At 42.9% G+C, this 25,420-nt stretch overlaps 2 protein-coding genes across 2 annotated transcripts in view; both read left to right on the plus strand.

Moving 5' to 3' along the window:
* LOC138609744 (calponin homology domain-containing protein DDB_G0272472) overlaps positions 1-20,974 on the plus strand; it is a 32,598-nt gene extending 11,624 nt beyond the window's left edge. Inside the window, exons 6-13 of the mRNA XM_069682394.1 lie at positions 359-484; positions 15,386-15,501; positions 17,203-17,368; positions 17,540-17,681; positions 17,850-17,983; positions 18,112-18,254; positions 19,282-19,357; positions 19,452-20,974. Coding sequence (XP_069538495.1) covers positions 359-484; positions 15,386-15,501; positions 17,203-17,368; positions 17,540-17,681; positions 17,850-17,983; positions 18,112-18,254; positions 19,282-19,357 — 903 coding nt within the window. The 3' untranslated portion in view covers positions 19,452-20,974. The remainder of the gene's footprint in view (positions 1-358; positions 485-15,385; positions 15,502-17,202; positions 17,369-17,539; positions 17,682-17,849; positions 17,984-18,111; positions 18,255-19,281; positions 19,358-19,451) is intronic.
* Positions 20,975-21,610: 636 nt separating this feature from the next.
* LOC138609745 (beta-crystallin B3-like) lies at positions 21,611-23,449 on the plus strand. The gene is made up of 6 exons (XM_069682395.1): positions 21,611-21,647; positions 21,910-22,007; positions 22,306-22,424; positions 22,536-22,668; positions 22,930-23,072; positions 23,182-23,449. Exons 1-6 carry the CDS (start codon positions 21,611-21,613, stop codon positions 23,447-23,449), a joined length of 798 nt encoding a protein of 265 aa, XP_069538496.1.
* The last annotated feature ends 1,971 nt before the right edge of the window (positions 23,450-25,420 follow it).

The raw sequence follows: 25,420 nt of genomic DNA on the forward strand, positions 1-25,420 counted from the left end.
TATTACTTTAAGCTACATTTCTGCTCCTTGTAGGACTGTATAGTTTACATTTGAGTCTGTTTGAGCAAGTGAAAGACTTGCTGTGTGTATATTTGCTGCTCTTCATCTTATCCTTTTTAGACTATTTTGCTGAAAACAAGCTTACTTGACTGAATATAACTTTTAAGGTAGACCAGGTGTGCAGTTTTGCAATGTGGGGTTTCTGGTGCTTTAGTCGAGATTACATGTAGTCTGTGATTATCTCTCACAGGTTTACAAATCACTGCTGAATCACTACATGGCATTGGACAGCTCTCAGTGTAGATTTGTGTAAGGTGATGCAGATGAGGAGTTCACTTTGGTCCCTGTTTGTTGTCAGGAGCTGAACAGGATGAGGTCTCGCAGTGTGTCCCGGCGATCTGCACCTTCCAGCAGCGCTGTGGAGAGCAGCCTGTCCAGGATGAGGAGCCGCAGCGCCCACAGACAGCAGGACCGCCACAGCTGGGTGAGTAAGGCTACGGTTCAAACTCTGCTACTCTAACACTGGATTCCAGGAAAGATTTAACATATTTGGCTGTCAGCGTTTTAATACACTCAGGGGAGGACTTCACTTAAGGATTGCGCTGCTTTTGCGCTGGCTAAACCTGTGCAAATGACACAAAAAGTCTCCGCCTCATTCTCGAAGCACACACAGAGGGTTGAGTGCACCCCAAAGTGCGCTGCAGAGCCCACAGTGTCTCCGTGCTCCGGTGCCGCTCACGCATATTTAAATGAGTCATTAGCCAAACTTTCAGGGCAAATTTGGCCCCTTTCTATGTAAACGAGCCTCGTGGCAAAAAGCACCTAATTCACAAACACCAGTGCTAACAGCACCGCGCAGTTAGAGAGAAAATATTACCGCCTGCAGAGAGCTGGTGGTACCTGTGGGGCAGTATTATAAGGGCTGTCACGCTCTTCCAGTGATCATGACGACAATTCCACCTTTTGTATGATCAAAAAATGTATTTGTCTGTAAAAAACGATCTGTTAATAATATTTTGTCATCATTATTATAATCGGAGACCAATCAGTCCGGGGCTGTGTGAGGCTCAACCCCGGCACACGGGCACACTGTCTACATGTGGAGACGGTCTGGAGCCGATACGCATGACAGGGATTATTATATCTGGATGAGCTGCTGTTGCGCGCTTGTTTAAAAAAATTTAAGCTGCGTTACAGACAGTTAAATTAGTAAACACCGTCAAGTCTGGACTTTACAATAAAGTGTTAAAAGAGCTGCTCCCTCCTCTCCCTGCTCATCATCGATCTGTGCATGAAGTTGAGGTCCGTCAGTGTGCGCTCAACTGATGCCTGAGAGCGCAGCAGCAGAGAGTGGAGGTGCAGACAGCTTCTCTCCACAATCAGACACAAAACAAGAGCAAACTGCACGAGTCAGCTAAACTTAATGGGCGTGTTTGTGCTTGAATATCATTAGTGCAATTTGCTTTGTGAATCGGACCTTGAGACGGAGCAGATAGCGGGTGTAAATGAAGCACAATTTATGGAGCTATCAGCGGCTGCAATTCATTCTTAGTGAATTCCACCCTCACTCTTTTTATTGGAACTCACTGCTCTGTGCAGACAAGGAGGGAAATCTGTGTGCACAGCAACAGTATTTGTGTATTTTAGAGAGTTTGTCTCATGCATTGTTCACAGAAAGTAGTTGCGAGTGGAATGCCGTTAAGTGACTGAACTTTGACAGCTCAATGCTGCTGTGCTGAGGTAGTAAACTGTCGCTGACTAATGTTGATGGCACGGCTCCTTAGACTCACCTCCACCCTTCCCACGTCACATTCCGGGGAAGTGGCAACCAAACAGACCTTCTCAGGCCAGTTATTCAGGATTGGATTAATGAGTACATGTTTTAACTGCTCATTTATCAGAAGCGGCTCATAATGGCCGAGGGACAGCTGTGAAGTGAAACGACCTGTAATGATCATGTGTTTCTTCAGCCGAGCAGACCGGTAATATTTGTGTGACTGTATTCGTCTGTGCTGATTGGTTAAACCTGTTAGTCCTAACTTTTAACCTTTTAGTTCACATTTTATAAAGGGTAGGCTTAAATTTCTCTGCTTGTTTGCAACTGTACACATAACATAAACACACATGACATGTCATGTGCATCCAAGCCTGTACACTGATTCCCAGACATGTAGGGTTGGGTTCAGCTGGCTCTTTGTTATTGAGACTGTAATTGTAGTTCCAGGTTGACGGCCCACACTGTGAACACAAAAGCTCAGTACTTTGTGTTTCATAATTGCACAGTGCGTACTGTGATAGAGCTCAGATTAAGTCACCATGGGTTTAAGATCACTACTGCCATCTAGTGGTTGTGTTTCGGTGTATTAGTGTCACCCTTCTTGGTGTCAGAGGGACCTTCCTGTTCGCTGATGTCACTGCTTGTTTTATTTTCAAGTAGCTGAGTTGCATTCGTCTAAAGACTGACATTCAAACTGTTGTGCTGCTTTAAAATGGAAGGTAATTATAATAGTTGAATGAAGCACTAGAATAAACACTGGTTCAAGGAGTGCAACATGATGTTTTTACAGCAAAGAAAACACGGCACACTGTTAAAGATACACTTGAATAGAGACTTAGGTTTTAAAGGGCAGCTCCAGTCATGTTGTAAGACATATAAAATGCTCTGCTTTAAATAATAATTTGTGTCTGATATGTTTTTTTTCTGCAAAATACGTTTGATTACCTTGTAAAAAATCCTCCCAAGGCATCTCCTCCTTCTACCTCATTAAAATTCCCCAATCTGCATAGTCCCTGCCCAATATGTACATTTCCAACCGCCCCCTCCGTCATGAAAACAAAAAACGTCTCTGCCATCGTTTAGTCAGCAGTGAGTTTGCAAAAATTACGATGACGGTTAAAGCTGGCTCGCGCATTGCCGAAGTGGTTGCCATAGGTTACACATAATGATATGCATAGCGTCACCCCGTCCATTAACGGGATTGGCTCGTTAGGTTTGTGACGTCTCAAACCTGCCAATCTGAAAACGTGTTGTTCAGCCTGTCCTTGGTACACTGCAGTTTGAAAGCAGACAGGCCCAGCCGTGCAGATGACTGCTCATGTTGTCCCTGATATGTCTTGTAGCACATTAAGAACACCACATGGATTTTCACTAGAGGGTGGCTTTAAATATTTGAATTTGTCTGCCCTTTATCGCTATGTAAGATGGATGTGACCCTTTCTTTGACTTAAATTTCGGTAACTGCTGGACTATAGTACCTCTATATTGTAGTAGCACTCAATATTAAAATGGTTTTATATTACAAAAACATCCTAAAATGTATGTGATCCAATCAGATTGTTATGAGTATAATAATAAAGCTAAAAACTACATCCACAAAGAATAACATTAAACACAGTCTCATTACTGTTTTACCTTCATATGTCCTTTGTAGTGTTAAAGATGAACACCTGAATGTCTAACCCTAATCCCAGAAAACATGTGATTTCTAAATATGGTTGAGGTTTTAGCTTTGTAATTGTCAATGGTAGCTGATATCATACATGATTAATGTCCCTACATTTATTGGTGGAAGCATCTTGAGGCTCACACAGATGAGATCATAGTTGTCTTGTGAGAGGCTGAGGAGCAGAGCAGGGATGGACAGCGTGCTGAGAGCTGTGTTGTACTTCTGGTCTTGCTGCCTCTCTCATTATGGCAGCTGGGTAAGTGATAGCACAACTCTGTTCTTATTGATATGTCTCTGTAAGGTGTCTGTATGATAAACTGATTGTTGGTGGTTATCACACACAGTATACTGTCTGTACTTTACATGCTTTGTTATCGTCTATGTGTGGTTGCTGGTTGGGTTTCTGGCTGCGCACAGATTGATGATGTCAGCAGGAGAGGGGAAGTGATCAGCGGTGGTGAGTCACTTCCCAGCAGATGATGTTTGGCATTAAGAGGAGGAATATTAGGCAAAGTGGGAGCAGTAATAAGATACATCTGGCTTATAAAACTGTCCCTCTGTGTGGGCTTCTTACTGTCAGTCTCAATGTAAAAGAGGAAATAGCTGCTTCCAAGGAAACTAATTAACATCTCTTATCTAAGCTAGCAATGTGTGTTGGATGATAAATGTATACATGTTGGCACTAGGGCTGAACAATGAATTGAAATTGTATCGAAATTGCAATATGACCTACTGAAATTTACAAGTTGCAGGAGGCGCAATATTTGTTAAAGGATCAAATGTGTGTTTAAAATACCATTTTAAGTTAAATATTGTTCTGCTCTGATGTTCTGGATTACACATCACACACAGACGTAAGTATGAAATATATGTTTGGATCCGCGCAAAAATCACACATAATCATTTTAATATGTTTCTAAATGAAAATGAGAATAATGATGTAAAAATTATCAATTCTTTTAACATCGCGAAATTGCAATATAAGTCAAAATAGTCACAATTTGAATTTTTTCATAATCGTTTAGCTTGTTGGCGCAATGTCATGTTCATGTCATCTAATGACTATTTTTACGATGATTCCTTAAGTCTATAAAATCTCAGTTTGTTCATCACAATTTCTGAGAGCCCAAAGTGACTTGTTCAAATAATTTATTTCATCCAAACAACAGTTCAATACCCAAAGATTGATCTTCTATAACAATAAATTAAAAACTTGAAAAAATAAATGAATAATGGGCCGCTGGTTTAGTGCAGGTGACCTGCGAACAGAGGCTACAGCCCTCGACGCACTGAGGGCAGGTTCGACATGTCGTCCCCCACTCTCTCCTCCCCATATTTCCTGTCTCTCTTCAGCTGTCCGATATGATGATAATAAAAATAATCTTTAAAAAATAAATACATTAATGAATAACAAAGAATGGCAGCAAAATTCTTGGATTAAATTTGCTGGAAGGAGGAAATGTTTTGACATTTTTGCTTTAAAAATGACTGTCGCTTATCAACATGGTTTGAAAAATATCTTATTTCATTGACTAATCGATCTATTGACTAACAGTTGCTGCTCTTCTTTTCATCAAAGATCATTATGAATCATTTCATGGATTAGTCCATTAGTTGTTGTCTATAAAATGATGGAAAATGATGCAATTTACACAGAACAATTTAGCTTTTTACTTCCAACCAAAAGTTCAGGAGGACACTTTTTGCAATGATTTTGCAATTAACTTTTTTGTTCAGATGTAATTTTTTTGATTATTTCAATTTAGTTATAAGATCTCAGTTTCACTTTCTTTGGCGGCACCTGTGGTGATAAACGGTAATTGCGGGAGCACACTTCCCAGATATCCAGACAGTGTTGCATGTGTGACGTCCACGGTTGGCTCCGGTTGTAACTCTTAATTTTCCTGGCTGACGGTCGCTTTCCTTTTCAGACTGTTTGCTTCATCTGAGCGTCGAATTTGTTTCTTTTTCTTTTGAAGTTGTATCTGTAGTCATCGATCTTTTCTTTGTATGTTCAGCCATAGTAGATTACTGTTTACTCGCAACACTTGCAGAGACTGGACGAACCGCTGCTAAAAGCTTCGCCTACCCTCTCTGGCAGACCAACCACTGCTGGGTCACTAACTGAGCGCCGCTTGTGATTTTTTTTCCGTGACACCCAGTCTGTAATTCTAGAAATGCAAAGGCTTTCATCAGTGGGCCATAGGCTCAATCACCATTGTGTCACCTCATTCGGCGATAGATAGAGACTCAAAGTGAAAATCTTACTTTAAATATCATATCGAGAAGACAAAATAAAAGTAAAATAGCAATGTATTTTTGGTACCATTTTCTACCTGAAAGTAATATTATATTTAATAATAACACAGACACCTCAACATGTTTAATATGAGTAGCTAATTAAACTTTGTATGTTGTAATTTATAGTCAGAACACCTCGATATAGTCAGCCATGTTGAGTTTGAGGAGTACGTGAGAGAGGTCACTTTATGTTCTGTTGAAAACTGAGACCTCGCAGCAGACTGGCCTGTGCAGCACTTCAAAGAAAAGTTAATCAGATTACCTGTAGGGGGCATATGTGGACTGGGAGTCAGCTTTTTATGAGCCCCTTTGTCCCAGTTTGCTCTCAGATTAAGTCTCTGAACTCCTGAGTCTCCTACTGTGGCTTTATTCAGGCTCTAGCAGAGACCTGTTTAACATGGCTGCGTGTACCAGGAAGTGTTTTTAGTCTGTTCTGTGTTTGCATGACTCTGACTCTGAGCGAGATTTAAACAAACATTCTCTGCACTGTTGTGATTCTTGCTTTGGGAGCGTTATGAGCGTCTGATGTCACTCTTCTGAATGAGCCACACCTGTCTGTTGTCATGTGTGTCTAATCGGTCTATTTTTAGTCTAAAATGATGCTCTTGTCCTCATTCCTATCAGATCATGTCATCCCCACTTTCTATCCAGCTTTCTATTTCTGTTTCGAACACAGCTGCAGTGTGATGGCAACATACAGGACATTTTCTATCTCTGCCTGTCTTATACATTTGTTCTCCCGCCTCTCTGTCCCGCCTGTGACTCTTTGCTGTCTGCAATTGAATCAGGCTGGAGCGACGGAGCACCGCAGAACATATATCACCCTCCCCTCCCCTCCCCTCCCCTCTCCCTCCCGCTCTGAATCAGGGACCTCCCATTCTCCGTCTCTCACTCTCTGACTCCGCTCCACACTCCCTCTCTCCACCCAGTTTCTCCTTGACGGTGAGTCCTACAGCGCTGAGTACAGAGAGCAGCACTGCTGACGCATTTTCCCCTACCTGCCCGTACCTGCAGAAAAAGGCGAGGGGAGAAACATTTCTTCTCTGTTCCTCTTTTCTCCTCCTGGATTTTTGCCTCCCCACCACAGGACTCTCTCCTGTTTCAAAGCGTTGATTGCATTCTGCTTTTCCTTATGGAATACGAATGACTACAGCAGCTTTCCTTTCGTCTCCAGCTGTCCTGCACCATTGCACCTCCCAGCTTTTTGCCAGAAGGTAGCCCAGTATCTGGAATGCACGCGGGAATGTAGCCTATTTGGAGGGATGGATTTTTCAACTTTTAACCTGGGCCTTGTTTTGGAGGAAACCTATCATCATCGGCTCTGGGAGAGCTGTCAGGTCGGCTGTAATTGAGACTGAGATCAGGACAGAAAAGCTCACACCTGGAGAATTAGCACAGAGTTTTATACTAAGTATTATTATTACAGCTGATCTATATGATGTGAATAGAAAACTGTTTGTTGTGTCGAACATAAGTGGCATGCTGAGGGTGTGATGCAGTTATTGCCGCGTCACTTCTTTACCTGATTAGTTGTTTGTGCTTGAAGCCAGAGACACATGGCTGAGAGACCTGTTGGTACACAGCGCAGCACTTTTTCAGGTCTCACTGAGTAGTGTCCTGCATTACTAATAGTAAGTGCTGCCCTTACGTAACCTTTACATGCCCACTGAGTTGGTGTGCCAAGCATCTCATAGCGAGGATATCTTGTGTGCATCGAAATAGACAGTAGAAAGCTTCACAATTCACTCCAGGCCGACAGCCTGGAGCCTCGACAGTGATGAGGTGAAACAGAGTCCTGACGGCTCCAGTGGGACTGCACTGCAGACGGGCCATTTAGAAGAGAAGCCGAGGAGAGGCTCCGTCCTGTAGCGTTCAAGGACTGACTGCCGTTATACGTGCTGCAGTGCTGTAAACTGCAAACACAAACATCCTAACATTGGGCCGGCTGAGCTGTGTTGTTCCTCTCTCTGTCACCTTCCTCGCTGCTGCAGTATTGACCCAGCAACACACATCAGAGAATATCTATGACATTATCCCTGGACCGCCACCTCTCCAGCATCACCAGACTCTAATGACTCCCTGCGACCGCGATAATACGAGTCACAGCTCAGTTCACACACTTTATTCTGACTCAGCTGTTCCCTGTGGGTGTTTGTGATGGAGTATCTGGGGGACAAGCTGACAGTGGCCCACACTCAGGTGTCAGGATGGGTGGGGAACGTTCGTCGCTCCCTTCACGGGGCGTTCAGCCTGTTGTCCACCAGAGGAGAGGACGGCACCGGCGACTTCAAGAGAACCAACTCCCTGCGCTCGCTGGCCTCCCGCAGCAGGGAGTCCATCCGCAGGTTCTCACTGCGCAGCCAGCAACGTCTGTCCTTACGCAGACGCACCGCACCCAACACCCCCACTGCTGTAAGACAACACGCACATTCAAAGCACAAACAGGGAAGCACCGGTACTATCTTTGACTTCTAATTCCAATCACAGACTATAATCAGAAGCATTAGTCAGTCACCAATATGATTCATTACTTTAACTGAGCAGTAGAGTCAATGTTTACTGTAACTATACGCTCAGCAGCTTTGCTTTAACATCTGTTCAAGTTAAATAAAGCACAAGTGGCATTCAAGTCATTTTGCAGCAATGTCCACGCAGTCCTGTAATGTCACCGTGTTAACAGCTGCTCCTTCGTCAGCTATTTGGTCCCCGGCCAAACATGTCAAGAACTTATCCATCTGCTCATCGATCTTTCCGTGCTTTCATCAGATCTCCATCTTGTCCTTGGCACAATGTAAACCTTTCTTTGTCTGCCTGTCTTTGTTTAGCAAAGCTGTTGTTTTACTGGTTCTTCAGGTCACAGAGTCGCTTACCACTTATGTTTTCACTACTGCAATTAGGCACAAAGGACTGACAACAGAAATAGAAATGGTATTACTATAAGGTATTGTAGTATAGTGTTTGTATTGCTTAAGATTAGAAGAGACAAAAACTGAGCATTTAGCTTCCTTTTCGCTCACCCCCTCCCGGACGATCTAACCTGGTTAGTGCTCTGTGTAAAGGACAGATCTGGAAGCTGTTCCTATCTTTAGGTTATGCCTGTTTGCTGATCTGCTGTGCAACAACTCATGAGTCACAGCTCCTAAAGATAAGAGGTGTCTTCACGGCGTCTGTGTGGCTGTCAGTTGTGTTGGCGCCTTAGTTAGTCTTAGACATCACCCACTGTGACTGCGGTCCCCACTGGGCCAGTGTTGAGTGGATGAATGACAGTAAGAGGTCTTCAATGGCTGAATGCGATAAACAGTGTAGTGGAAGCCAGGAAATAGGTAAAAGGCGGCAGGGGATGTGGAAAGTGTGGTTATGGTGCGTTAAGACGCTGGATAGGTCTTAAAACTGTAACAGCATCAGAAGTGTCTTTCCTTCAGCTCTGATGTGTGTGACCACCGTTGTGTATTTGGTTTTGGGTTACTTTAAAGCAACATCATGCACAAACTTCACCCTGAAAAACAGATAGAAGAGATCATAGAGAGAATCACGCCTCTTTCATTCCCCCTCCGGACGCCTGTTTTTGCACTGTTTGACTTGGGTTTAGCAGGTGTGACCTCCCCTGAGAAGTGTGTTAGCGCTTTCTGGCAGAAAGCCAAAGTAAAATGGAGAAAGTGACCTAACAAGAGGCTGGATAAGTACTTACTGTACTTACTGGCTCTAAAGTTGTTGTTAATAGAGTGAATTGCACTTTGAAACTGTTGGTGCACCAAGTCAAGAAAAAAAGTTCCATTCTTGCATGATGTTGCTTTAATAGCTCTGGTTGTGATTATAGCAGCTAATGGAAACGTGGAGTGTTTGGCAGTTGAAAGTGACGTATCATTGTCTACATTATTTGTGTACCCTTTGCATGAGCCTTGTTACAGCAAAACCAGAAATTCAGGAAACAGAGCCGTTTGCTATCAGTCACAATACAGTGAACCACAGAACTTTGCTATTCTTGAATATATATATATATATTTATTTTGTCTTTGGAGTTTGATGTTGCCTTACTGAATCTAACTGTGATTTATTCTCATATTGTTTTATGAGTATATAAGTGGGTATGACATCTGCTGGCCAGCAGTCACTCATAATCTCAAATGATTTAGCAAGATAGCAGTTTTCCATCTAAAGACCATGTTAGCACTCTGACATGGCATTTGTGTATTTTTATTTGTTGTTTTATATGTAAATATAAACTGCATACTTTCATTTCCTCTAGGCTGCAAAATGAGCACAAAACTACAGGAAACATGGAGAAACCACCAATTTACGTTGTCAAAGAGGCATTCAAATCTTAAAAGCTGTTCGATATAGTAATATAAATAATACTTCCAAAAACATAATTATTAAAGAAATGATCTGCAAGATCTCAGTTTCGTTCTCTTTGGCGACAAACGGTAATGGCGGGAGCACACTTCCCAGATATTCAGACAGTGTTGCATGTGTGACGTCCACGGTTGGCTCCGGTCGTAACTCTTGATTTTCCTCGCTGACGGTCGCTTTCCTTTTTAGACTGTTTGCTTCATCTGAGCGTCGAGTTTGTTTCTTTTTCTTTGGATTTTCACTTCTTTTTAAAAGTTGTATCTGTAGTCATCCATCTTTTCTTTGTTTGTTCAGCCATAGTAGATTACTGTTTACTCGCAACACTTGCAGAGACCGGAAAAGCAGCCGCTTAGCTCCGCCTACCCTCTCTGGCAGACCAACCACTGCTGGCTGATGGAAAACGCGTCACTAACTGAGCGTCGCTTGTGATTTTGTTTCTGTGACACCCAGTCTGTAATTCTATAAATGCAAAGGCTTTCATCAGTGGGCAATAGGCTCAATCACCATTGTGTTACCTCATTCGGCGATAGATAGAGACTTGACAGACATTTATTTACATGAAAATCTTCAAGATTATTACTTTAACTTTAGTGACTAACCAGGAGAAGTATTTATAACCCAGACAACATAAAACACAAACACTATCGGACAGCCTTTTGTTCATGTTAGATTTTAAACAATATGGATCTGGATTTTCAAAGAGCATCGTCAACTTTAAAAACTGTTTGGGTGACCTTTGACCTGATGACAGGTTAAAACAGGACAACAGTACTTCAAAGAAACAGGAGATACATTGAAAACTGAACTCAATCATCCTATTGGTGAAAACTAGACTGAAAGTAGCGAGAATAATCCTTTGCTCTCTGAGTTCAAATCTTAAGCCAAGTCATGGTTTTACATTCCTCCTCCCTGTTCTTACTTGCTGTTTCGTACAGCACTGAGCCGTCGTCTGTATGAACCACTTATGCAATGAAAGAAAAACACAGCACCGAGCCGAGTTCGTCTTAATCTAAGCCCCCCTGACATGCGGCGAGCATACCCATTTGTTGACATGAGATTAGAGCTCGCGGGAGCAGTTGTTTTGAATATCTGCAGGATATTGATATTGATTACTGCTGTGTACACAAGTGCACGCAGAGCATATTTTCCCACTCCACCCTGCACAGATTGAGTGGAGCGGATGAGTAGGGAAGGAGAGTGGTGATGCACTGCAAGTATAATGTGACTGAATGTTTTTATAGCTCATGATAGTCTCTGAGTATTTGAGATGGTCTCATCAGATCTTATTTTACAATAACCTGGATGAGCTCATTGCACCATCCTGGATACACACATTCTTCCGCAGTTCTGTAATTGCCTTATAAGCTGGTGCCTCAGATGCCGGTTCATGTAAACACACGTATTATATCTACAAAAGCAGCACAGTCTGTGTACTCGGCTCTGATGTAAGACCATATGTTAGGTGCTTTAAGTCCTTCTGCTATGTGAGCAATGCAATTAGTCACTTTCCCTTTAACAGTTGAGGCTCCAGAAATCCACACTTTGCTTCCCCACCCTGCTTAGGTGTGTGTGCGTGTTGTCGGGTTATGTGTGAGCCATTGGGCGATCCGTGTGTTATCAAGTACAAGTTTCCGAGACCTCGTCCCAGCCCCTTCCTCCTCAGATTGTCAGTCAGCCACATTTAGTGATCAGCCCTTTCTCTCCTTCATCCTTCCATTCATCCGCTCTTTGTTACTTTGTTTCCCCCGACACACCCTTCCTGTCTAGGGCAAGCTGGCTATTGCTAATGTTATTAAGGAAAGGCCTTCCTCCTGACAGCTATAAATCAATGGACCTGTTGGTTCAGTAGACCTCCTTTATCGACCTCTTTTCAATGTGTGTGGTTGATAGCAGAGACTACACTTTTATTGTTCGGCCAATAAACCTGTTTTACCTGGTATTGTCTGAAGACTGCACCAAAAGAGAAAGGAGACACAGTCCTGTTGAAGTAAAAAGCCCTTATTTAACCGACTAATAAGTGGTATAAGACTGTGAATGAGCCTTACAAATGCTCTCTGCTTTGTGCAGCCTGTCTTAAGTCTTTCCTTAAGCTGCTGCATAATGGCGCCTCTCTCCAACATGTTCCAGCAGAGTTCGCTCTCTGTGCCGATCAGGTGAGGGTGTGTTCTGGGTGTGTTTAACTTGAATGACACACACGCTCACATAAGATAGGAATTTTTATCACCAGAATTTAACAAGGCCAGGTATTGTGACTTTTTGGCATTTTGACAGCAGTCATAGTGATGTTCGGTGACAGGTAGAAGACAGGGGGATGACACAACACCGAGGTCTGCTGCTGGATCTGAACTGAGGATTGTGCAATTACATGATACTCTGTGAGGCTGTCCCTGATACTGTTTTGGGGCTTTGAAGCTTCAGTGTGAATTACTACACATTAAATATCACACAACACAATGACAGACATGTTGCAAGTTTTGACAGAGCGTGCAACTGGCATGCACACTGTTATAACGTACACTAGAGCTGTTGCTTTTAAATTGACCCTTCGCTAAGTCCCGTCCCCCTTGGTTACTGTTGCTACGCCTGTCAAGATTTCACACCAGCTTGTCAATACATGAGAGACAGTGAGAGATGTTCCAAGGGACATAATAGTTGTTGTAATCATAGTGTTCGATCAGCATCTTGATATGCCACATTGTCAGGTGGATGGATTATCTTGGCAAATAAAACGTGCTGACCAAAGTGGATTCAAACTAATTTCTGGACTAATTTGAAAGAAAAAGCATTTTGTGTGCACAGGAAAAGTCTTAGATGTTTTATATCAACTTTATTTCAACAAACTGAGCAAAGAAAAAGCAAAGTTTTACTTTTTTATATAGTCAAGTCAAAAACTTTAATACAGACTCAAGCTCAAGATAAAACCCAAGACAATACACAGAATAACTTGTATACTAAAGCACAATAAGAGTTCATGGTTTAACATGTGAAATATATAAAAAAATATATATTGACTTGTAAGGCAACTGTGCCAGTTTCTCCAGAGCTGAGAAGTTCTTTACAAGCAAACCCGCCCCCCTAAGACGATCCAATGAGCACTTCATTTAAAGCACACTGAGGCCTTTGATATTTTAAGTTTGCCGTAATACATAATGCATTTACTTCTTGGCCACAGTCCATCGTGCATATTATCAGTGACATGATCATCAATGTTACTTTGCAATAGATGAACTATTAATCTATTGCTTCTGTTGAAATGAATCGACTCACTTATGTTTCTGTAGTTCAGACTTACTATGATACATTTTTAGAGCTACGACGATCAGTCGACTCATCTATCACTATTTTGAAATTTGATTTACATTCACATTTGATGAAAAGTGTGGATATTTGCTGCTTTTGTCTGTTTTAATATATATTTAGATTAACATATATTTTTTGGAATGACAAAACTAAGGATTTAGAGACATAATCAGGACTTTAAAGGGCCAGTTCGCCAATTTTCTACCTCAGTCCTATCATGCTATCAAGGGGAGCTAATGCCCTTATAGTAGAAAAGAAATGCAATTTGGCTCTGTGCCTTTGGAAGACACTATCCGCTTCTTCAATGGGCCCTGGGAAACCTCCACCAGACTACGTAAAACGTGTCATCTGGCAGAGGCCAGGCTAAACGACACTTCCTCAATCTAGGACATCCGCCTCCAATGTCATGTCTCGTTCAAAATCGTCAGGTTTGAAATGTAGACTGCAGACCTGAAGATTCTTTAGACTATCCACCGGTATATTCCCGTCATATTTCGGATTCTGTGCCGCTCTGAGCCATTGCCAGCAGCGACACGGTAGTATTTCAATTCAGCGTCTCTCGCTGGGCCGTTCCTTTCAGAGGGAGGGGCGCAATGCATGCTGGGTGTTGTAGGAATGTAGAATGGACGAAACCACGAGCTGTTTGATGATGTCTGATTACAGAGAACACCAGCTAGTAGTTACTATTTTTAGACATTTTATAGTTCAAACTATTGATTGATTCATCTCAGAATAATCTGCAGATTAGTAAAATAAAACACATTGACAAAACATTCCTTACGCCCATTCAATTATCTTCATGCCAAACTGCACTTGAAATTTACAAGATTCAGAGGTTTCTCTCATTTTCTTTTAAACAGATGGGTTAGTGTTAGCTAACATACCCTAACATTTCTTTTGGCCTATTATTTGAGGACTACTGACTCATCGAGCTCAACTAAGAGCCTTCGTTTAGTCGACCCCAAGACCCCTAGATAAGGGAAGTTTATAGTTCTTGTTTCTGCTTGTTTAGGTCTGAAGTGTGTGTATTTAAGGGTAAGTGTTGTGACCCTGTGATGTCAAGTTGAAAAGCGTGAGTGCTGTAAATCCTTGAGAAGAGGATGAAGCCGAGAACAAGTGCTTTGTCACATGCAGGGAGCCCTGTTGAATGTTTTCTTTTTTCCTGTCAGGAAAAGCTGCTGATGAATGACATCCTGCTCTGCTTCTCTTTATTCTCACTCTCTCCAGCTATGTTATGCTCATTCAGTACAGATTTTACACTCTCCCTCAAACGTTCTTTCTCAGACAGTGCCCCTTTCATGCTCTTTTTGTTGTTCCCTTGTATCTCTGCTCTCACATGTAAGAGGAAAACAAGGACAGCTTTCATGAAGCTCTGAGAACGAGGGCTGTGATCTAATGTCGCTGCTCATATAAACATTACAAGTGAACCTGGGCCATTACAGAGCCAGGTGTATCACATTTCTGTGTCCACCCCTTGGGCAACATCAGAGGACAGGAGGACTTTCTATTGTTTTTTCTATTTAGGCCAGGGTTGTCGGTTCATGCGCAGACGTGCCTCTGTGTGGCTTTGAGACAGTATGTCCTCTGTACCAGCCTCATTAAAAGAGCCATGGTTCAATACACAGCAAACACACACTCAATCACTCACCCACCCATCTCCGTCATTGTCCCCACTCTCCATTAACTCATCCCTTCACCTTTCATGATCCGTCTAACTGTAGCTCTGTGGGCTGCTCCGGCTCGACAGGATGCAGCTCTATCAGCAGTGATGACGTTGATTTACAAACTACTGTATTATTGTATTTTAATCATGCGTCATTGTTTCATAACTTGACCAGGTAACACATTTAAGCTTGCTTTGGATTTCAAAATCTAAATGGACAATTCACAAACTTAACTCGGGTTCATGTGTCAAGTGGGAGCCGCTATTTCTATACTCTTTATTTAACTTCTCGTTCATTCATATTTTCTCTCTGTGTTGTTTCCAGGAGCAGCAGAAGCAAGGCGTCGGTGGTGAGGAGGAGGGGAGGGACTCAGAGACGCCGGTCCGTGACACTGACAGTCAGTATGGGACCTGGGAGACAGGACTGCGCACTGACGACAGGTAAACATACATTTAACAGACTTTACCATACAGAGGTGTGATGTGTGTTTACATGCACACAACAGAAGTCAGTGCTAACAACGAGCTGAACTGTCCAGTGCATCGCTAAAAGGCATGCAAACACAACTATGGAAAGTGCAGTAGGTCAAAGTTGAAACAGGAGATATCTTTGCATACAACATTAGTTTAGGTAATCCTTATTGTGATTTTTACTTTTAGATGAAGTAGAGGTTTGGGGATGTGTCTATGTCCCTGTTTCTGTTCAGTTCAGCTGAGATATAAAAACAGATTATTGACTCTACAATAAAAACATACGGTATCTGAAGACGTGGAGCCTCAGAGGAACTGCATCTGACAGTTAGCGTTTGTTAGCTTAAAAAAACACAATCAATAAAATAATAAATATTTAAAGCTCCCGTGAGGAGTTTTTCGCTGGTTATGAAACAGACTGAAATTAATTCTGATGACTCTATATGACCCACGAAAGCAAACCAGACCATCAGCGACAAGATTGATTATTTCTATATAGTTATTTTGAATGCCTGAACCCGCTGGCTGGAGGTAGCTGTCAGACGAAGCGATTAACTGCACGCTGCCTTTGTTTACATTTCCCAGGGCAAAAAATTTAAGTGAGTGATACGTATGATTGTTAAAGAAAGCAGGATGAAATTTATCGTTAAAAAACACCACTTAAGCCTGTACAGAACAAAATCAGCAAAGAGATAAGATGTTCGGCTTTGTCCACAGGGGGCGCCAAAATCAACACAAAAACAAAAGTTCCTCACAGGAGCTTTAAGACAGGATAGTGTTATAAGTTTAACCAACTCTGGAGATCCATTTTTTACATAAACATAATAAAAACTTTTCTTTAAAAAAATCTTTTTTTAATGTAATTTCTGATTAAACTGTGTACCACGGATGTGCTGCTGTGGTTCGGAGGTGTGTTGTGTCAAGTTTAAAGGAACCATGGAGATGCATGTGCTACCGCCGTCAGTGTGCTAATATTTAGCAAATGTCAAAGCAGTATAAATCCTCAGGGATCAGATTGAGATTCTGACCATCCTTTATTGTGGATGCTCTGATTAAAAACTGTGTACATAAGAATTAATTTAATAACAACACCATCTATTCTTTAGTGATTAAAACACATTGTTTACCCTGAAGAGACTAAATGCAAACATGTATTAATCCTGTAAACAAAAACTGTTTGCCTGTGTATTCACAGCCTGATTATGATGGTACCTCTGTGCAAGGGAAAGCCTTTGTTTGAAAAGGATAAAGTGATTTTAGTTCCTCTGTGTGAATTGTTTATAATAATATAAAGTTAAACTAACTTCAACTCTACCCTTAGACACAGATTGATTGCTACTCTGTCAGTAACTCATTGCAATCCGTCGATGACCCCCTGTGGTCAGAAATGACATCACACCATTAACCAACACTGATAAGAACAAATTGTAATTACAGTTTAATGGGTAACAAAAATGTAACTTTGTAGTATTTTAACATCTTAATATAAATGACTTCAGTGTGACCCTGTCAGGGAGACAAAGGAGGCTTGGAGTCTGTTTTTATGCGTCATGTGAATCATTTCCTTCCACAGTCTGTACAAAAACAACAGGAAAGATACGACTCAGACTTTATTTCATTAATAATGTATAAGTCTTTACTATCTTCTCTTTCTTTTTCTACCTATTTTAGCCTCACTCCTGCCACGCCCAGTTCAGAAAGCAATCTCAGCCCTTCTCCAAGGAAGCCCAGTCCCCCAGACACGCCAGGGGACCCTTCCTCACAGTTTGATATTGACACTCTGGACAGCCTCCCTCCCTCATCCTCATCCGAGAACCAGCCGCTCCCTTTCCCTGATGTAAGTGTTAACCGAGTGAACCACAGCTCTGTTCTGTCTATGGCTCATGTGGTTATATCTCTCATGTTTGATTCTGTTTTGTTTTTATTCATATAAGTTGGCATAAACATTTATAGTGCCATGCTTACATGTTAGCTGATGTATCCCTTCCTCTCATATCTGGCTGTTCAGGCTCCGACTGTTCTGCTGGACACCAGCGCTCTTCGCTCCAGAGCCCAGCTGGGGAAGAAACGGGCCCCCCGGTCACGGCCCTCCAGAGCTGCCCTTCAGAGTGCAGCACAGGCAGACGACTGGCTTTACAGAGACTCCACAGGTGAGCACTCAACACATAACAAGACACAAATAAATCTTCCTGCCTCAGAAGAGTCCGAAGTTTTATCACTCAGAGGACTGAATATCTGATTGCACGGCACCTCATTCCTGTTTTAAGGTCACTGCACTGTATGCTGAATATGACAATAATTTGTTCTCCCTGCGACAGAGGCAAAGGTTGAGGTTAAGGACGATGACTCAGATTCTGAGGAGCCGGCCAGAGGAGCTGATGTCAGCTCTACTGTCGCCTCACAGCCACAGAGGATCGCCCTGTTCCCTGGGATGGACCCTTTAGCTTTAAAGGTGAGCTTCACTGGTGCAACTCTCAGATGTATTCACTGTATGGGTATTTTAACTAGTCTGTTACTGCTGATTGTAGGATATCTTAGAGTACTTTAATTCTTAAATTTGTCCCATTCTTCTGTTGTCAGGCCCAGCTGAAGAAGAGGGGCGATGCTGACAATCAAACAGATGGACCTGCTCCCTCTCCTCCCCAGCTTTCTCGCTCTCCCAAATCCCCCTTCCTTCCCAGGGCGGCGCGTGTACTGCCCCCACCTGGTGGCAAAGAAAATGGGTACGTGTCACACGTCACAGAGAACTGACGCTGTGTTGAAATGTCCATACTTTCAGTGTGACAGAAAATAATTTAGTACGTCATCAGGCCTCCTTTTAAATAATGCAATGTTGTAATGTTAGCCCCATGGAGCTATGAAGAATTTAGTTAACAAGTCTGTTGTTAACGTGGGTTAGACGCTATAACATATTGTACCTCATTGTATGTACATGGAAGCCTACTGCCTTGTAAGCTCATTTGTGGATATCAGAGGAGTGCAAATAAACTCATCATAGGAAACCCATGTCCTTCAAAATAAAAGCGCAACATGAACTTTTTGCCGCAACTTTTTTAAGCACACTTCTGTGAGCCGCTGAGCACAGCTCTGCGACCCACTTTTGGGTCCTGACCCACCAGTTGAGAACCATGGGTTTAGTCTATCTAAATGTCAATATTTTTCAGCGCTATTTAATTCTTATTTTTCACTGTAAAGTTATGATGGTCAATTTGAGAATGTGTCAACAGTCAGGTAGAGGTCATTTGAAAATCTGCAGGGAGTCTCGTCACGGTTTTAGCGTGCAGCACAATGAGCTAGAATCTAAGTGTTTAAAGTTGTTTGAAGTTACAATCAGGCGTGAGGTCTCCTGTAGGTTTAATCTTGGAGTTACAGCAAAAAATTAGTATAATAAACAACCTTTAGCTTACGGTTTTGCTAGCTTATCCAAAAACTGATGAGACGAGCCAACAAGGACGTGCATCATGCACACAACACTGTGTGACGCAGGACGTAAGGCACCGCCCCGGGTGAAATACCATGTTTTTAGGGAGTCCTGACTGCAACAGATGAACGCTCAGGATCAAAGTTCAAAGAGCAAAGTAGTCCCTCTCAATTTTATGAACACTGATTGCAAAGTACACATATCTTAGGGGGGAATGAGGTACTAAGATGGAGTAAAAAGCAAGAGTATGCCATTTGGAAGGTAGGGTGATTTTCTTGTTAGCACCATTCACTTCCAGCTTTGTAATACTGTCTGTGTTATCTGTGCAGAGAGGAGGACTCACCCCAGTGGTTAAAAGAGCTGAAGTCCAAGAAGCGCTTGAGTCAATATGAAAATGAGAGCTAAGTAAGTACTGAGGGCAGAGGGTCTTTAAAAACAACAACAAAGCTCAGCATTATTTGCATCTCTGACACCTGGTATCCTCTCCTGCTCCCCACAGGTTGCCTTAACAGATGAATCTATGAAACAGAAGCCTTAAACGTTCGACCCAGAGAGGAGGAGCGGTGGATCTACAGCTGCTGATGTATATTTTTCTTTTTGATTTTTGTTCTCTTCCCATCTGGGTGGATAAATGTGCATGGTGCCTTTTTTTATGGAGAGTCTCTATCTTATGGAAAACAAACAAGCAAGGAGAAGAAGAAAAAAACATCCAGCTGCTCCGCTTTATCCATTTCATGCTTGAAGCCGTGTAAGTTCTCCTACAGCAGGAGGAGCTTCACATGAACACTTTAATGGGACCACGAGAAGTGTGAGAGAAAAGGCTGTTATTTCCTGTCAGGACGCATTTCAGGAAACTTGTGGGACCACGTCACCTCTGTATCCTGGACGTGCTTCGTCACACGCTGGAGGACAATCCAGCCCAAACCTCTACAAGATGTCTGCTTTTAGTTTCACTACAAGTTGTCTGCGTCGGATGTATGTGTGTGTTATCAGACAGTGGAGGGCGTCGGTGAGAGTCACACAAGCATTGCCATAGGATAACATTTCAGACACTCATTATTTTTCGTCTTGAACTTAGAGAACAAATCACTGCTGGCTTGATCGTCAGTCAGAGTGTATATCATGTTATAACTGTAATCAGGAGATGTTATATTTGTATTATCAGTGATTTAACTAAGACAGAGAGCTAGTTTTCAAAGGTTTACCTTGATACACTCCACATCTCTAGCGGTATCACAGCTGCTGCATACTCTATATCACTTTGTCTAAGTATCTTTTTGTCGTTGTGGAAGAGGAACACGGGACTTCTGGCCGAGTGACTTTGCATCTGTCAATCATGCACACTCCGTATCAGCACAAAAACACTCTTTTATAAAAACACTAATCAGCCTGTCTTCCCTGAATGATTGTAGCCGGAAGCGTTCATTATAAGCCATACTTTCACCTCCCAGCTCTCACACACTCCTCCATCATGTTGTTTTTCCCAGCGAATGTGCAATCCCCCTCTTTTCTGTCCATTAACGTGCATGCACAATCTTTGCAGTCACACCAGGCACAGCTCAAACTGACTGGCTCAGAGCGTCGGGCGTTGGCTTTCACTACTTCTCCAGTGGAGGGATGGTTCGATCACTACATTGACCTTTGATAACACTCCAAAAAGATTACAATTTGCACCTGTTTCTCCTGTTTGCCCCCCCCCCCCTTCTCTCTTTGCTCTTCTATAAAGCACTTTGTCACTTGATGCACTTCAGCACTGACCTCTGCCCCCCTCTCGTCGGCCATGTCTCGCCTCCTGTATCGTTGGAGTGCTCATGCAATGCAAGCGAATGTGTTGGAGTGATTGTCCCTGGTTTATATGTACATGATGTTTTGCTTTTGTCATAAAAGTTGAGGGTTTATTTTTTATGTCTTTCTTTGTCCCTTTTTTTTTTTATTTGAAAGTAAAGATGTATATTGCACTGTGTTGTACTGGCCAGTGTCCTAAAGCGAAAATAAATTCTTAATAAAATTTACTTGACTTGAGCTGCACGACTCGGTCTGCTATTTCTTTGGCAAAGTCCATTTCCTCTGTTTTAATGAAGTAGAAGAGTATTTATTGCTCTTCTAGACGAGCTGTAATCGAGTCTTATTTTCATCAAATCACTTACTGAAAAATACACACTGAATTTCTGCGATTCCACTGCTGAAATTTTGCTGATTTTCCAAACCCAAATATGCGAGAAAGGCGTGAGGAAGTGCGGTGCGGTTGAGACTGGGTGTAGTCCGACAGCGTGTGTGTATGTTTGTGTGTGTTTGTGCTGAGCGGGGCTGTTTGCTGAATCCTCTTGGCTCTCTCTCCCCGTGCCCGCACACAGTGCTCGCTGGCAGCCAGGCGGACAGGCAGGGCAGCGTGTGCCAACACAGCTGCCTATTGAGAGGCAGCGTTACGGACACAATGTGAGCGACAGACTTGCTGTATCAACAGCTCCCCCTTTTCTGCTGTTGTGGCCAGAAATAAACCATAAATACCCCCCCTGTCCCTGCCCTCTAATGGCTCGACCCCACCAAACACCAAGTGGCACTGAAACAGAGGGACACTACCACTTCTTAGCAGGCAAACCCAGGTAAAGTCCTCACTCTGGACACATCAGTAACAGACAGCTTAATAAATCCAATGCAATGGAGTTAGAGGCTGCGGCAACAAGTGAAGAACCAGGTTTGGAGGATTTTTGTATCATTTTATAGATCTCTGATAAAAGGACTTGTGAGTTTGAACTTTACCATAGCAGATAATGCTTTAGGAATGTATTGCTTCTCTTAGTACCAAAATGCAACATTCCTCCTGTTTGAATGTGTTGCAACTTTGACATTAAGCTTTCCCCCTGTTTGCCTGTCTTTTCCTGTATCTGTGTGAATGCTTGAAACATACTTGCATGCATGATGGACGGTGCTCTGTCTGTGTGTATGCTGCCGAACAGTGGAGGAGCAGTGGATCGGGAGGATGTCGGAGCAGCAGAGTGCCCCGGAGCAGCTGGCTGCTGGGAAGAGCCAGGGTGGAGCTGGAGCCACGTATAAGGTACTGGAGCAGCTGTCTGTGCAGGATGGAAACCTGTTCTTACAGGTACATCCACAGAACTGTTCATCTGAAGCCTGGAAAACAGACATCAGAAGTTTCTTTCTAGTGATTCTGCAGCATTTTGGAGGTTTGGAGGTTTGAATGCTCCTCCTCAGTCTGTGTTATCACAGTCTGGATCCTTAGGGAACAATTTGAGCCCCTGTATCTAGCACCTTTATTGAAAACTCTATTGGAAACTGAATCCTAATTGTTTTGTTGCCTTGCTGCTGAATATCCACTTTCCCCTTTTCTGATCCAGGTGGTGGTGTTTGAGTTCGAGAACTTCCAGGGCTGTAAGGCGGAGTTTTCTGCAGAGTGTAAAGATGTGACAGAGAAGGGACTGGAGAAGGTTGGATCAGTGATAGTGGAGTCAGGACCGTGAGTTCACTCTCTGAGATGCTGATGAAATTTGTACCTTTGTGTTTCTTCCTATGAAAGAAAACCTCTTTCTCCTCATATTCCCATCTTTGTTCTCCTTTGTCCTCCCAGCTGGGCGGGTTATGATCGGCATGGGTTCACAGGAGAGCAGTTTATTCTGGAGAAGGGCGAGTATCCACGCTGGGACACCTGGACCAACAGTCAGAACAGCTACTCCCTCTTTTCTCTAAGGCCTCTTAAAGTGGTGGGTGAATGGTCTAAGTACAAACATGAATGCAGCCTTGATGATTTTAGATTTCAATCTAATTAAGCTTTATTGGCATTAACCTCCAAGAAAAGGAGGTTAAACTAATGAATTAAAGTAGCAGGAAAAACTGCTAGACACAAACATGTGCAGGGTGTCGAGCTGTTTGACCACCCTACCCACTCACTTCATTGCAGTCAGCTTTTACAGGAGACAACTGAAGGACTGAGGGGTATCTGTGTGTCTGTTTCTCCTCTGTAGGACGGCGCTGATCACAAGCTACACCTGTATGAGAACCCTGGATTCACCGGTAGAAAGATGGAGATCGTCGACGATGATGTGCCCAGTTTGTGGGGACACGGTTTTCAGGATCGTGTGGCGAGTGTCAAGGCTCTAAACGGAACGTAAGACCCTCCATAAATCCTCCTTACACTCTGGTGTGCACAGCAAATATCTGTTGTATTTGGAAGATATTGTGGGACATCTCAATGTGTCTCTTTTCCCTTCCTCCAGATGGGTGGGTTACATGTACCCCGGCTACAGGGGGCGCCAGTTTATCTTCGAACGAGGAGATTTCAAGCACTGGAACGACTGGGAGGCCCCTGCACCTCAGATCCAGTCAGTCCGGCGTGTCAAGGACATGCAGTGGCACAAGAGAGGCTGTTTCACCGCTCCTGACCCGGCTCCAGCTCCTGCTCCCAACCCTGGCCCCGGACCAGGCCCCGACCCCGACCCCGCCCCTGCACCTCCTGCCCCTCCTGCCACAGCTGGAGCCAGCTGAGCAGGCTCCTCCCACAGCCTCCCCCCCCCCCCCCCCCCCCACGCTGCCGACAGTGCCTTCCCCTCTCTGCCTTCACCTAACCATGGCAAACGCTGCTTGTGCCCAGTGAGGAGTGCCATGTATGTTTCAGTGGCGAATAAAAGTTGTTTGACCTGATGCGAGCCCTGTTTGTTGGTGATGTTATACTTGTAAGTCAAAGTGGAGATGGCTTTAACTGATTTGGAGAAAGCGCTGTCAGACATGTAAAACTGGCATCTATGTGGAAGTGATGTACATTTGGCAAAGATAAACTGCAGATGTGTTTGAACTGAAACTATTTTCAGGTCATGTGTGCTGCTTTTATTGCTTGTGTTTCCCCATTTTAGTCAGACAGCCAAAAGCTTCCTGCAGCTTTAGGAGCATCTGCCGAACAGCAATGGAAGTGATGTCATACTGTTTGTATGCTTGCTATTAAAAAGAGTGCTTTGCATTCCCTTCTATAGTCATCACTGTGCATTGGATGGTTAATGATCCTCATCATGAATGGTCACCAAGTAAACATTAGGAGCTAATAATAACTGTTAAACTCTTAAAATGATCTTAATCATTAGTTTGGGTTCAATATGTGTCTTTACTGATAATAATGAGGCACAATCTATGTTGCACAATCCAAAAAGACTCCATCTGCAAACATTGTTACTTTTTTAATCACATAGAATTGCACATGCAGGCTCATATTTAGTTCATCCATCCATTATCAATACCACTTAGCCTATCCCAGCCGTCATTGGGCGAGAGGCGGGGTACACCCTGGACTGATCACCAGTCACTCACAGGGCTGACACATACCTTTCACACTCACACCTATGGGCAATTTAGAGTCACCAATGAACCTAACGAGCATGTCTTCGGACTGTGGGAGGAAGCCGGAGTACCCGGAGGGAACCCACACATGCACGGGGAGAACATGCAAACTCCACACAGAAAGGCCCAGTATGTCGTTGTTTATTAGATGTTGATGTAAATTTTAGACATAGAAATCAAAACATTCCTAACATTATTAAGCAGACACTTTTCTCTTTAGACCGGAGACTAAATGAGTTAAAAACAGAGAATAGAGGGAGTACATGCAGTGCTCCCCTATACTGCAGATATTCACCCATTTGAGTGGTAATTACTTTAAAAAAAAAACATACAGCTGAGATCCTTAAACACTGCAGCAGAGCATACTCTCATCGAGCAGACAGGATGACGATGAGGAGGCTCTCCGAGAGGCTTTCAGTTTGCATACAGATTACATGCATTTCGCATATATTAAATCACACAATTAAGCCTTCTTGACATGAGGTACACACAATGGTTGGTCAACAATGTAGAGATGAATAAGTCAAGTTCTTTGACAGGACCCTTAGCACAACTTCATAACATAACCAGAAGGTTTAAGATCAGGCCTGTGTTAGTCGACAGTTTACTAATTTCTCTCACATATGCAGAAAGGAGCGTCATGTACACTAAATATTAGTTATAAATCCTGTCTGAAATCTCTGTAAATACACAAATTATTAACTAGTTCTCTCTTAAACAAATCTTTCTTGAGCAACTATTGAAGTGAAATTTGTTATGTTATCTCAGCAAAAAAACACCTATTCTTAGCAGCATGATAATTTGTATTCCTGAATTTGCCAAAATGCCCAGTATGAGATTCATCTAAATGACCGTGCAGCATTTGAATGCTACACAAACAGTTAACCGTTTGTGGTAGAGTAATAAGAAGTGACTGATTGTGTTTGTGCTCTGTGTTTAATGAGGTACAGTTATCTGCAGGAGGGGGAGGATTTCAGACATAACACACTAGGACTTCATTTCAGTACGATTGAATACACTCTTTTCATCCTTAGTCATAACTTACACTAAGATCTTAAGGATAGCAACCAGACATGGTGGAGCCTATCTATAAAAACACAAGACTGGGGTGTGTCTCTTCTTTTTTTT

The sequence above is a fragment of the Semicossyphus pulcher genome, unplaced genomic scaffold, assembly GCF_022749685.1.
Source record: "Semicossyphus pulcher isolate SPU_LCO1_2020_fin unplaced genomic scaffold, fSemPul1.0.p SCAF_6, whole genome shotgun sequence".
In the NCBI taxonomy this organism is placed as follows: domain Eukaryota; kingdom Metazoa; phylum Chordata; class Actinopteri; order Labriformes; family Labridae; genus Semicossyphus; species Semicossyphus pulcher.